This window comes from Sander vitreus, chromosome 9 (assembly GCF_031162955.1).
Source record: "Sander vitreus isolate 19-12246 chromosome 9, sanVit1, whole genome shotgun sequence".
NCBI lineage: Eukaryota > Metazoa > Chordata > Actinopteri > Perciformes > Percidae > Sander > Sander vitreus.
The window spans coordinates 27,840,630-27,854,051 of NC_135863.1; the positions used below are offsets into that span (position 1 = coordinate 27,840,630).

At 40.1% G+C, this 13,422-nt stretch overlaps 1 protein-coding gene across 6 annotated transcripts in view; it reads right to left on the reverse strand.

Annotated features, from left to right (window-relative positions):
* eps15l1a (epidermal growth factor receptor pathway substrate 15-like 1a) overlaps positions 1-13,422 on the reverse strand; it is a 66,847-nt gene that overhangs the window by 15,703 nt on the left and 37,722 nt on the right. For 4 of the 6 annotated variants that reach the window (XM_078259505.1, XM_078259504.1, XM_078259503.1 and 1 more), the window contains 6 exons: positions 10,052-10,157; positions 9,594-9,644; positions 5,779-5,915; positions 5,376-5,439; positions 2,667-2,812; positions 1,706-1,799 (listed from right to left, as the gene is read on the reverse strand). In XM_078259505.1, coding sequence (XP_078115631.1) covers positions 1,706-1,799; positions 2,667-2,812; positions 5,376-5,439; positions 5,779-5,915; positions 9,594-9,644; positions 10,052-10,157 — 598 coding nt within the window. The remainder of the gene's footprint in view (positions 1-1,705; positions 1,800-2,666; positions 2,813-5,375; positions 5,440-5,778; positions 5,916-9,593; positions 9,645-10,051; positions 10,158-13,422) is intronic. The other 2 variants (XM_078259508.1, XM_078259507.1) reach the window with 1 other exon arrangement.

Consider the following 13,422-nt stretch of genomic DNA (forward strand, 5'->3'; position numbering starts at 1 on the left):
TTCAGAGTCTATGGTCCAGACTCTCATAATATATGTAGTGAAGAGTTTGAAGGAATTTAATAAAAGGTAATGAGTGTATTTTTTGGCGAAAAATGGATGCTTCACACACATCTTCAACCCGGCAGCACAGAAGATCTCTACAATCACCACAGTTTCAAGATTTGTGTCACCAATTCAGAATCCAACCAACTGTCTCCCCTTCTGTTGCTGAGTTATGGTGTTGAATAATGGCCAGAAAAGTGTTTTGCAAAACATTACGATGTCACAGTGAAGTTGACCTTTTGGATATAAAATGTCATTGCGTCATAATTTTATACTATATGGACATTTGTGTGAAATGTCATAATTAGAGTATAAATTCTTGAGTTAGTGCCAAAAATGTGTTTAGAACTTGAGTTCTACGGTGGACATTTGTGCCAAATTTGAAGTGTTCCTGAGATTTCTTTCTTTTTTTTTTCATTTCATGTTTATTTGAATAGGGACAGATGCTTAGACATAGACATGTGTGCAACAAATCTCTAATGTAGTGAAATGGAACAGTGAAAATGGAAATCTTTAAGTCAAAATTAAGATTTTGGAATGTTACAAACTGCAACACAAAACTTTGTTTAAATGCTTCAAGCAATTATTCAATAAATAAGAAACTTTCAACATAATACCCAGTAACAGAGAGTCAGATAGCGTTGTGGGCGGGACATTAAGTCAGACTCAGTGGTGAGTGAAACTGAAGCAGACAGGGACAGACACAGAGCTGTAGACGAGCCTAGGTAGACCACTTTTTAATTCATTAACTTTATCGGTTACCAGGCAAATAAAACGCTGAAAAAAAATGAATTGATGTAAAATCCGGTTCTGTATCAAATGTGCTATTGTCAATATTACAGGATATAAAAGCTTCAATGACATGCTACAGTGCACATCAGTCCTTGCCACTGCTCGGTATATTTGAATTAAAAAAAATAACACACGAGTACATTGTGTGTGATGGCAAACACAAGGAGGCTTTGATCTTCTCTGTACCCACAATGACATTCTTTCCTGTTGACAGATCGAGCAGAGTTTAAGACTGTGCTTTCTACGTTAGAGAAAAAAAAAGCTTTTCTCTGGTTACAGGAAATGTGTACATTTCAACACTGCTTACAACTATACACTACATAAAAGTTGCCATTCAAAAAGTCTGAATATCTTATTCTATTCTTTTATTCTATGGAGAATTTCCTTTTATATATATATATATATATATATATATATATATATATATATATATATTACAATGTCCCAATAGAATACATTTTTTCCCGTAATTCCTTTATTCATTATTTGTGTTTTTTCTGCTCATAGTCCATGAACACATACACACATCTCCTTACTCTACGTTCTTCAGCGTGCACGTAAAAACCCATCAGGGTGGTGATTATGGGCATGGCGGTGATGTGGCATCACACACGTAGTTTCACTTTCTGTCTTAACCTTTGTTTTAAGCTAAATCCATAGACAGTAAAATACAAAAGTCAAAGTCAAACACCTCGTTATTTAACAAATGTCCAACTATTATTTTGTAAGCATCCAATGACTGAAGCTGTGATAAGGTTCAGATAGTGTCCCTATTACTAAGGTGCTACAGGCTACAAAGGTACTTCTAAACAGCTGCTGTTGCTTCCCTCCCCCCCCAAAAAAAAAAAAGCCTCTGTAGTGTGACACTCACCACTGGGGGGTTTGGGCCTTGGGGGAACACTTTTCTTCGGTGGCAGAGCTGGCATGTCGTTCTTCCTGCTGAATGGGTCGTCCACAAACACCGCCTGCAAAGAGTGAGAGGAGGAATATGTGGATATGTTTGTAAAAGTTCTGATACTGAAGAAATGATGGCACCAGGAAAAAGTTCAATTTATCAGTAAAAAATAAAAACTAATGAAAACAATAATAATGACTAAATTGGACCAAACACGAGATATTCTTTATTTAATTTTGTGCCAATATGGCATTTTATAGTATACATTTTAAGACGTTTTTAAAGAGCATATGCATGCAATGGAAGACCTTGCTATGACTATCCAGGGGTTTCCCTACCATTATTAGGCTAAGGTGCAGCACCCAAGCTGTTTTGGATACCACCTAAGCCAATGAATGTTAAATCAATGCGTGCATCAAATGTAACTAAATGACCTTTCGCAGATCTAATGATTGTAGTTGGAGCCCAATGAACTTCTTAAGCAAGTTTTGTCTTTAAGGTTTTTGGATGCTATTTGATATCTGCTCTAGCTTTCCCAACATTTGAGACACAGATTTGGTAATAATAATGGTCCAAAATAATGTGAAATTGCAAATGCAGTTTTATTTTTTTTTAGGCCTTTATTGTGCAGGACAGCTGAGGATGCGAAATGGGAGAGTGAGAGGGGAAATGACATGCAGCAAAGGGTCACAGGTCGGAGTTGAATCTGCGACCGCTGTGACAAGGAATGAGCCTTTGAACATGTGGTGCTCCCACTACCAGGTGAGCTATCCAGGAGCCCCTTGCATATGCTTTTTAATGAAAAACGTCACATATTCTTGAGGGAGGACCCTTAATCCCCCCACCAAATGCATGCACCTATGTGATCCGCAAACCTAAGGACAACACTGCTATCTACCCAAAGAGTATTTTCAGGATAAGTTTTGGCCTCTGGTACCTTATCGTAGTCTGGCAGCCAGCCAGCTCTGCCTTCAAAAGGGTCTCTGGGCTTCGACATGAGGCTGAAGTCTGCAAACCCAGCCGAGCTGTTACTGCTGCTGTTGAACGAACTGCTGCCAAACGGGTCCAACGTGCCAAACAGGTCTGAAAAAAGCAGTCACAATTCATTTATGGACATTCACATTCATGTCACTGATTGACATTCACAATCAGTGACCATAATTACTAGCTTACTTAAAATGTTACTACGGCCCGTTTGATGCCATAGCTGAACAAATACATGGAGGAGCAAAAATCGGACACACCTTACAAATGCAATGCAATCCAATGCAGCAAGACCACAAACTACAACATGGATGGCCATAGAGTGTAGTCAACTGACACAGTGTCGGCGTCTACTGAATTTCTAATTTGCACTTCTCCCACATTTTTTTAATCTCTAAATGTTATGTAATAAAAAGGAGGCTATTGTGAAGTTAACTGGCTTAAATCTTAAGTATTTAGTATGTAGAGGTTAATGGGTCACAGGGATCGGTCCTAGGCTCGTAAAGGAAGTAAAGGAATGTCAAAATTGATCATAAACTTTAACTATATTTTGGTTCACCTGCAGTAGGATTGTGATAAAAGCCAACACCATTGGAATCCACTGAACTCAATCAACATTTATCTGGTCAGTCAATAGATTTGTCTATTGACTGAATAGTCAGAATTTTTAGCCACACTGACAACGTGGCTCTAGACATGATGATTTTGGTCAGTCGGTCCACCATTTTGGTTGACTGAAATATCTCAACAGCTACTTGGTGGATTGCCAATAAAATGTTGTAGAGACAGTAGCCTCTACACAAAGGGTTCCGCAATGCTGGCGAGAAGAAGATCCGTCATTACGCCGGCTTTGCTTTTTAACACTGCACCGAACAACGCTGCCACACGTGTGATTTTAGATAGCATAAGCAAAAGAGGCGGGACATGTAACAACACAACAGCGTTGGCGTCGTGTGTTGTGTGTGTGTGTACGTGTGTGCCGTCTCTCCCTTTTACACATATTGATTTGGCTATGTTACAACCCCTGCTGCTGGCTTAATGACAGAACAACTCTGTCCTCCTGTTCCGTGTTTCGTACCTTTTATACAGAACACGAGGCAGAATAACGGCACAGTATTCCCGACTTGAACAGGCTGTTTGAAAAGGGCAATTAATGGTTCCCAGTCAATGAATCCTACTGACTTTTGTGATCTCCTGACGTTTATTCCTGTGACACCATGAGGTTCCGATACGTGGCTATGAATGAAATTCACAGCCACAAATCAATTATTGGATGGATTGCCATGAAATCTGGTACACCTCAGAAAGCAAATGTTGCATGGCAACACGCTAAACTAAGATGCTGAACATAGTAAACATTAAACCTGCTAAACCTCAGCATGCTAACATTGTCATAGTGAGCATGCTAGCATCTGATGTTAACATTTAGCTCTTTCTTTAGTGTATACATTTTTTATTTATTAGTTGCAAGAAAATGTTATGTATGGCTACGACAGAACCAGGAATTGACCGTGCAACCATCTGTTACAATGGTCTTTCTAAACAGCATCAGGCCTGCTTACAGACTGTACAAACTAAGATGATGGGTTTACCATTCAAGTATACAACATTTTGATTCTTTGGTCATAAATGCCAAGCCTAAGCAGAGCCAGTGTGGATTTTTCGTAGCTGTATTTGAAGTAGCATCGACAATTTGAGTTGGGAAGTGAGTAAGCAAATGGGACACCTTTCCTCTCCAGCCATGATTTTAATAGGCAAACCAACATGGTCACCTTAGTCTGAGCAAACAGTGGCCCCAGTGTGGTGACAGGCTCAAGTTTCTCCAATCACTGAGGCATTCAAGCTGACCCACATTGTGTATGTGTTTGTATGGACTGCATTCATATCTTGGAGGAAATTGAAGAGCTTGTCTTCTGCTGAAGTGAACAAACAGCTAACTGAAAGAGCTCCAGTGCACTGACTGACAGCAGATATTAATTCTTTCAAGACTCATGCCACCACAAAAACAACCTAACCACTGCCGGAGACAGAACTGACTCCACTCTAACCTCAGATTAGGGTTGGAAAATGACTCTACTAATTTGTCTATTTTTCTAAACTGCTGTACCAAGGTATACCAAGATCACTATCCTTTTAATATCTGTGGTTGTATTAGGCCATTGTAAGTTAATCTAGTACATTAATGAGCAAGAGTATTTTATGGCAATATTGGATATTGGCGCACACAAAGACTTCCTAAGATTCCTTACATTTTTTAATTAAAAAACCTGAAATTACAGCCTTGCTGTTGTATGCCTCTGCCAACCAGACAAGTTGAAGTTTACATACATGTCTGTCCAGACTCGTAATACATGTTGTGAAGACTTTGAAGGAATAAAATAATAAAATGTATTAAGTGTAATTTTGTCATAATTAGCGTATGAGTTACAGTACGGCCAAAAAAGCGTTTTGTGAGGTAACAGTAACCTTGACCTTTGACCACCAACATCTAATCAGTTCATCTTTGAGTCCAAGTAGATGTTTTTGCCAAAATTGAAGAGATTCCATCCAGAGGGCCCTAAGACATCGCATTCACAAGAATGAATGGAAGGATAGGCCGGCATAAAAATACATGATGTCCACAGACAGTGTAGATGTGTTGGAATAAAGAATGAAATCATACCTGGTCCTTTGGGCTTTGAGTTGCTTGAGGAGAATGGGTCATTGCTTGTGAAGTGACCGGTTTGCTGCAGGAAGCATAAGAAGAGGGAATAAATTAATTGTAAATTCACTCAAGTCACAGCCAAACCTACACATCATCCCTTGACTGTTGTTGTTTTTACCATCTATATAAAATCAGATGATACTGTACTGTTTGGGTGAACTGCAGAGGACACACTACCAGAAATCTCAACAGATTCTTACAGCACTCATCCATCCAAAGGCAAATCCAAACTCAGCAGTTGTATTAGTGATTAAGTATTCCAACAATAATCAGTAATCTTAAAATCTGTGCCACTCTTGGGATTTTATATAATTATATAAATTAAAACTCCATGTTCTGGCCTTCAATCTTGAACAAGTACCTTGGAAGGTAACGTGGCACTTTTACTGAAGGGGTCCGGTGTGGAGAAGGGATCCATCTTTGTGGTCTTCTTGAAGAAATCTTCTGACGAAGCTTTGAATGGATCCGTCTCTTTGAAAGGGTCTCCTCCAAAGGGATCTGCAGCAGAAATGATGGACGACTTTAAGCTATTGAAATTCTCAATGGAGTGTATCTTAAAAGTTCCATTAACCAGACAACAGGATCAGGCATTGCGCAGAAATTTAAAGGACAGATGCCAGTTTTCAAACATGTTTCTATAGCCTTTACACATAATCAGCAGCAGTATCGCTTTTATGACGGTGTGAGCCAGCAAATCTCACAGTAGCTACATTTTAAGCGTTGGACACCCCTTGGATTTTACGCCTCAACTTTAACTTGGTTTGTCTGTGACATTTCAATTAGCAACCAATGAGATGACAGCTGTTCGTGACGCAACATAACAATGGAGACTTTGTTAATGGGGTTAATGGGCTAATGAGGACTCACCAATGAAACAGTACTTAATAATTTAAAAAACACTTAAGAAGTTAAGAGTTAAGAGGTTGTTTCAGGGTTATTTGGCACATTCACACTGATTCGATATCTTCGATTGCATGTTTGATGACCTGTAAACAGCCTAAGTGTTCCAATTAATCTGTTTTCCACACACCTCCCTGTAATATCTAGTCTAATACTTAGAACGCCTATGTTATGCAGTATTGCAATCATAACAACATGACACATTCAGTGCTCTTCTATGGTATCCAAAACAATATTGATATATAGTATATATATCATATATAGTGATAAGTGGCACCCTGTAGGTCATGAACCCAGACAAGAGTTACTGATAGTCAGTGCTTTCTCATCCTTTACATCTAGCATCAGATTTCAGTGAGGTCTGACAGAAATGCTCTCCTGGATCAAATGTTTGCAGTTAAACTGGATATTTGCATTGGATTCCAAGGAAAATCAAGATGCATGATGGGTGTTTGCACCAAATGATCGACAACAACAAAAAACTGGAGAAATGGATGCTTTCACATATAAAACAAACCCAATGCAAAAGCATCGACTGAACAAGCAATAATGGGTTGTGTAATGGTAGTTGGAGCAGTTTCACTGCTGCGTAAAAAGGGCGATATGTATCGCTGATATCCATCTACTAAGCATAGAAGTGAAACTTCATAATATTGCTGAAGAGGGAAGTGTGACACAAGTCACAGCTGCACATACGGCTGCTTCACATACAGTATGCATAGGGACATCAACACAAGGCAAGGCTGCCAACACAAGCACAGGCCACTCTTGGATGTGTATGAGTGTAATTTGAGGGGTTAAGATAGGGCTGGGCGATATAGAGAAAATCATATATCACAATATTTTTTACCAAATACCTTGATATCGATAATGCAACGATATTACTTCCACACAATATTTACACAATGAGAGTTTTGATAAATAATCATCAGTAAGGTGGATATAATGATTAAGAGGGTAAAGGCAAATAATAGAACAGCTAGAACAGTCTGGTAAGTCCAAAAAATGACTTTACTGTAGGGCTGGGCGATATGGAGAAAATCAAATATCACGATATTTTTGACCAAAGACCTCGATAACGATACCGCAACGATATTGTAGTGTTGACTATTGGTGCTTTCACAAAATATTTACACAATGAGATTTTTGATAAATAATCATCAGTAATGTGGATATAATGACTAAGTGGGTAAAGGCAAATAATAGAACAGCTAAAACAGTCTGGTAAGTTCAGAAAATGACATAACTTTACTGTAATGCAGCCTTTAAAACCAGGAAAAGACACCACCTATGCCATATTACGATATCCAAAATCGAAGACGATATCTAGTCTCATATCACGATATTGATATAATATCAATATATTGCCCAGCTCTACTTTACTGTAATGCAGCCTTCAAAACCAGGAAAAGACAACACTTAAGCCATATAATGATTACGATATCTAGTCTCCAATTACGATATCGTTAAAGGAGAATTCCGGTCAATTTTTTGCTGGCAGTAGCAAAAAACACGAAAACAATTGGTGCTGCCTACACTGTGTTATCCCCCTGCTAGCGTTAGCACCCAACAGGCTTAAACAGGGCAAGTTTTAAACATGTTTTAAGCCTCTAAACATGCTCGAAATGTCATTACAAGTGCCTACCCATGTGAAGTGATTCCTTCCAAGAGAACACAGCAAATCTGACTGCAGTAGATGTGACAGAAAGGCATAAAAGTTGTGTTAATCCAGCCAGTGCACATACCTCTGTTCCATACCTCAAGTCAACACTAGTCGATTGTCGAACTCATACAATCCAACATTCCAGTCAAATTTGCTGTGTTCCCTCGGAAGGAATCACTTCACATGGGTAGGCACTTGTAATTACATTTCGAGCATGTTTAGAGGCTAAAAACACATTTAAAACTTGCCCTGTTTAAGCCTGTTGGGTGCTAACGCTAGCAGGGGGATAACACGGTGTAGGCAGCACAGATTGTTTTAATTTTTCTTGCTACTGACAGCACTCCACATTTCCAAACAACAGAGCTACATGTTGAAATTGACCGGAATTGTCCTTTAATCGGTATATTGCCTAACTCTAGGTTAAGACGTCATTTACCAAGGAATTAATTATTATTTTTGTGTTTTTTTTTTTTTTCAGTGGACCAGAAGAGCGTAGTAGTTGACCTCAGGGGACTGTTCTGGTTCCGCCGGAAGATCCGCTGGATGTCCCTCATTTTTGGCCGGATGTCCGTCACCTTCCTCCTTCTTTGTGTTGGCGTTCTAAACTCCGGTGGATTTCTGAGGACTATGGTTAACTGCTCCTCAGATCTCTGCAGGGTAAATGCAGACAGCTAGCTAGACTATCTGTCCAATCAGAGTTTTCTGTTGCATTTTGCAGAAGCACCGCTATTGTGTCCGGCGCTTAGCACCGCCCAAGATGATTGTGATTGATTTAAAGAAATGCCAATAAACCAGAGCACGTTTTTCTCCCATCCCGGAATGCTGTGTGGAACGCGAGACTAACTTCAGGTCATCTGGGGACAGGTCTGCTTCCTTTCAGACAGAACTAAACATGGAGAAGCAACAAACTGCTGCAACTCTAAGTTCTTTTAAATCGAGGCTAAAGACCTTTCTTTTTCATGCTGCCTTTTTTAAGCAATTATTAATTTCTTACACTGCGCTGTAACTTCTATTCTTGTATTTTATACATGTTTTATTCTATTTTTGCTGTTTCTATATTCTCTTGAACAGATGTTGTGTTTTTGTTTTTAACTGCTCTTTAATGTTCTGTGTAAAGCACAGAATTGAATTACCTTGTTGCTGATATGTGCTTTACAAAGGACCTTCTCAAAAAAGAAGGGTTAAATCATAACCCATGAAAAATACAATACCATACAGGTATATTGGATTATGTGTATGAATGTATCTTATTCCCTTCACAATCGCAAAAAACTGAGCCTGCTGATTATATTTCTATAACTTTTAAAGGGCAGGAGAGAATATTGCACAGGTGCTTTATTAAGCGATATTTTAGCATATGTTTTAAGTATATTTTATATTGATATTTGGATTATGCTGCACAAGTAATTTCAAAGTCTCAGATTTAGGTGCATGCTTTGTTTAATGTTAAAGCACAAACAGTTGAATAAGTAGGGATTGAAAGAACAATAGAGTAATGATTATTTAAGACACCAAATGTTAATTTCTGAAATACTAATGTCATACACATGCATGCACTGAACTGCTGGTGTGACGCGGTCTTAAAACTGATCCCCTGTCCTCTAAGGAAATACCTGTGGATGTTGATGGCGGCTTTGCAAAAGGGTCATTTTGGAAAGGGTCACCTACAGGAGAGGAATCCAGAAGAGAGGGAGGAGAAGGAGGAAAACAAAGAGGAAGACACAGAAGACAGTCAGAGAGCAACTCAAGCTAATATCAAGCTCAATATAAGCTGCCTGGAGGACAGAAAACCAAAGATTACCAGAGCCGTAAACCAGGGGCGGGTCTGGAGGTGTGGGGGGGGGGTGATGTTTTATTTAGCAAAATTACACTGTGTTGTTCTATCCTATCCAATATTTCTTAGCAGATGTTCTAGGCTGTATTCTGATAAAAAATCCCCTGGGCCGACTGATTATTGGTCCCGTCCCGACCCGTGCAACCCCACTTAAAAAATCCTAAGAATAACTATCCTGAGGGAAAGAGGAAAAGTGATAAACACAGGGGGAAAGTGAAAGTAAAGAGGGATGATAACCTTTGAATGGGTCTGTTTTGAAGGGATCTTCAGTGTGGAAGGGGTCAGTGTGAAGTTCCTGAGGCTGGCTGTTGAACACAGATGGCTTCGCTTTGAATGGATCCTCCTGTGGTAAGAATACAAGGGAAAAAACAGTGTTACTCCATGTTGGTGGCCGATTTGCAGTGATAACACAAAGAAGAAAAATAAAAGAAAGGTTAGGTGGTATTGTCTTTGGCACACGTGTCCACAAAAAAGTTGTTTCCACACGTCTTTATTATTCTTTAGCTCTCATGTCACTTATTTGATAGCTCCTCGACTCCTCGAGTGGAGCGAGCGTCGAGGAGGGATCATCGAGGAGCTACAGGCGAGGAAACACGAGAGCAGCCTTCCCGGAAGCCGTGCAGCTGAAGGAGTAGCTAACTCTGCCCAAACAGCTGACAAATTCATGTGACGCATCAGAGGAAAGGACGTCTCATCACTCTAAAACACATTTGCTCGTTTCCCTTCTCCTCCCATGATTTCCGAGGATTTCCCATGAGGTAGGGAGGCAAGTGGAGGAGTCGAGGAGACAATTTAAGCGACATGAGAAGCACCTATAGCGTGTTACCTCGAGGTGCAACAACAACTTTTAGACAAATGCAACACATACAGTAAAGTTCCTATTGTTACAGGCAACAGACCCCGTGACAGCTCCAGATTTTTAGCCTGCCAGATATCTGAAATGTATCTGCGAGGCACCAGCGGGCCTCGTCTTTGAACACTTCTCACACACGTCAAGCACCGAGCCAACGCAGATTCGCCTCTAATCAGGGGCTTTTGTCAGGGAGCTCCAAAAACTGTCAGAAAGTGGAAAATAAGGGCTAAAGTCACGTAGTATGAACTAGGCATCAACAAACACAGACAAAACATGTCAGTAATGTTAACAGTGAACACACACCTGGCCAGATTCCCTAAGGCTTCTGTGCCTGTTTTCAGGCATTTTGCCTCAAACACGTGTGCTTTTTTAAACAGGCGCAACAGAAGTCGGTTTAGTGACTATTTGCTCCTTATTGCAAATGCACACAAAATGCCAAGATACAGTTGAAACAACACTATAATCAACTCTTAAAACAGTTTCAACAAAAGCTAGATTATAACCTAGATGGAGATAAGGTAGGATTGATTGCAGAAGTTTTGTATTAGACGGCATTAGTTTTAGCGAGGCGTATAAACCTAATGAACTGTCAACTGGGTGTAGGCCTATAACTAAGAACAGAGGAAGAAAAAAATTATTATCAATGATCACAATATCCATAATAACACTTTAAAATGAACAATGGGGTGTTGAGGTTTCTGAACTGAATTGGACCTTGACGATACAGAACGTGAACGGGAACGTATGTCCTATCACTGTTAGGAACTGCATTCTTCTTTCACGTGGAGTTTAACTGTGTGTTGATTATTGTGGAGTCACTTATGACATACAGTATGCCTTACACTCTTTCAAAACTGTCCCACACTTTTCCTGTACAATGAGATTATAAGCAACATGTCAGATCATCTCACTTTCAGTTGGACCTCTTAAAAAGGTAGTTTAGATATTGTGGCTAAACTGTCGTCTAATCTTCTGACTGCTCTTGTTTCTTGACCCACCTGACTTTATTGTACTGATGTCCTTCTGTTCCCAGATCTGAGCGGTTACTTTGGCAATTACAATAACATATGTCACAACTGGTAGAAAATATGAACACAATTGTTTTTCCCCCCCTGTATTTCCGGTTTTAAAGCTTTAGTGCGTCACGTTTTGATATTAATAAACGTTACATTCAAGCCATTGCCAAAAGAGTTGCTACAAAGCTAATTATGGCTATCAGCTCCACACAACGCTCTCTGTATTTCTCAGTATGGCTTTGTTCAGACGACTGTGGCGTCCGCTGACTTTCCCGCACAGAAACTCAAGTGACGATAATTACCTAATAATAAATTAAAAAAATGTTTTAATCCTCCGTGTCCTCCTTCGCTACTATCAACTGTGTGGAGGAGGGGTGGGGACGCGTGCGCGGCCATGGAAGGCTTGTATCATGTGGATGCGCTGACAGTTTTGTTGTCATTACTTCGAATTCCTAATGGGGGTGACAGAAACTACGCACTATAGCTTTAACCTGTATTTTATGGGTTTCAATTTGTTTAAACTTGTTTCTCTTTAAATCTTCTTATATTTTCACCGTATCTATGTATGTCTATCTTTGTGAAACACTTTTGCGCAAACTTGTTTACCTTTAAAGTGCTATGTAAATGAAATGCCTTTAATCATTTTCCACTTAGCCAGAAGTGCAGAAATCTACCCAAAGAGCTCGGGAGAGGAAAGCCTGCCCTAATTACAGCACAGACACACACCACCCCATCACCCCCCCCAGATTGAATTTCACTTTAAAAAAAACAGGAGCAATTTTCTTTTCTTTTTTGCAGTTTGCCTTTCTTTGTATGCACTCTGCTACTCTGACTCAAAGCCTGGTGAAGAGGAAGCTCGTGTCTGGACTGCACCATTCCTCTGTGTGTGCGTGCGTGTGTGCGTGCGTGCAGCCCTACGTTGTTATGGTAAATTAGAACATCTGCACTGTTGTTCATAGGAAGCCCTGAGTCCGATCCCATCGTTGATCCCAAGAGCTGTTTGCCAGGAGTGAGAGGGGACTGAGCCAAGGTAATTATGTTATTATGAGTGAAGTGCAGTCTTCAGGGAACACAACGGAGAGTCAGGGAGAAAATTAATAACCAAGGTTCGAGCAAAAGACGGTTCAAATGACAGAAATGACAGCTAAGAATTTGGCATGCTGCAGTTTGCAGACTGCTGCTGATCTCTTGTCTAGATGATAATAGGCCTGGGCAAAGGGGAGAGGGAAAGGGGATAACCAAACTACGAGTGGAATAATGGAACTCTAAAAAAGGCTGCAATTAAACGCTTGTTTTTATTTTTTGAAAGAAAAGGTTTGACAGACTACTTCTTGTATTTAAAACAATGTTAAGCTTCCGGCAGTGATGGAGTACTCAAGTCCTGGACTCAGACTTAATTCGCTACTCTCGGGACTCGTGACTCGACTTGGGGTCGCGCACCGATGACTTGGACTCGAGCATTCATGACATAGGACTTGGAAGTTGGATGACGTTTTTGACTACATTAAGGGGTAGTAGGCAATGATGGAGAAGGAGAGTAATCGAGTCCTGCACTCTGACTCAAGTCGCTATTCTTTGGGGACTTGGACTCAAACACTGGGGACTCAAGACTACTGACTCGACAGTTGGTGATTCGACTACAACGCTGGCTGCCAGTTTCAGACACCTTTGCGATGTCCGATTTTTGGGGGCTGTGTAACTTTCCGAAAACGACAATCCATCATTCATCATTCTTGTCT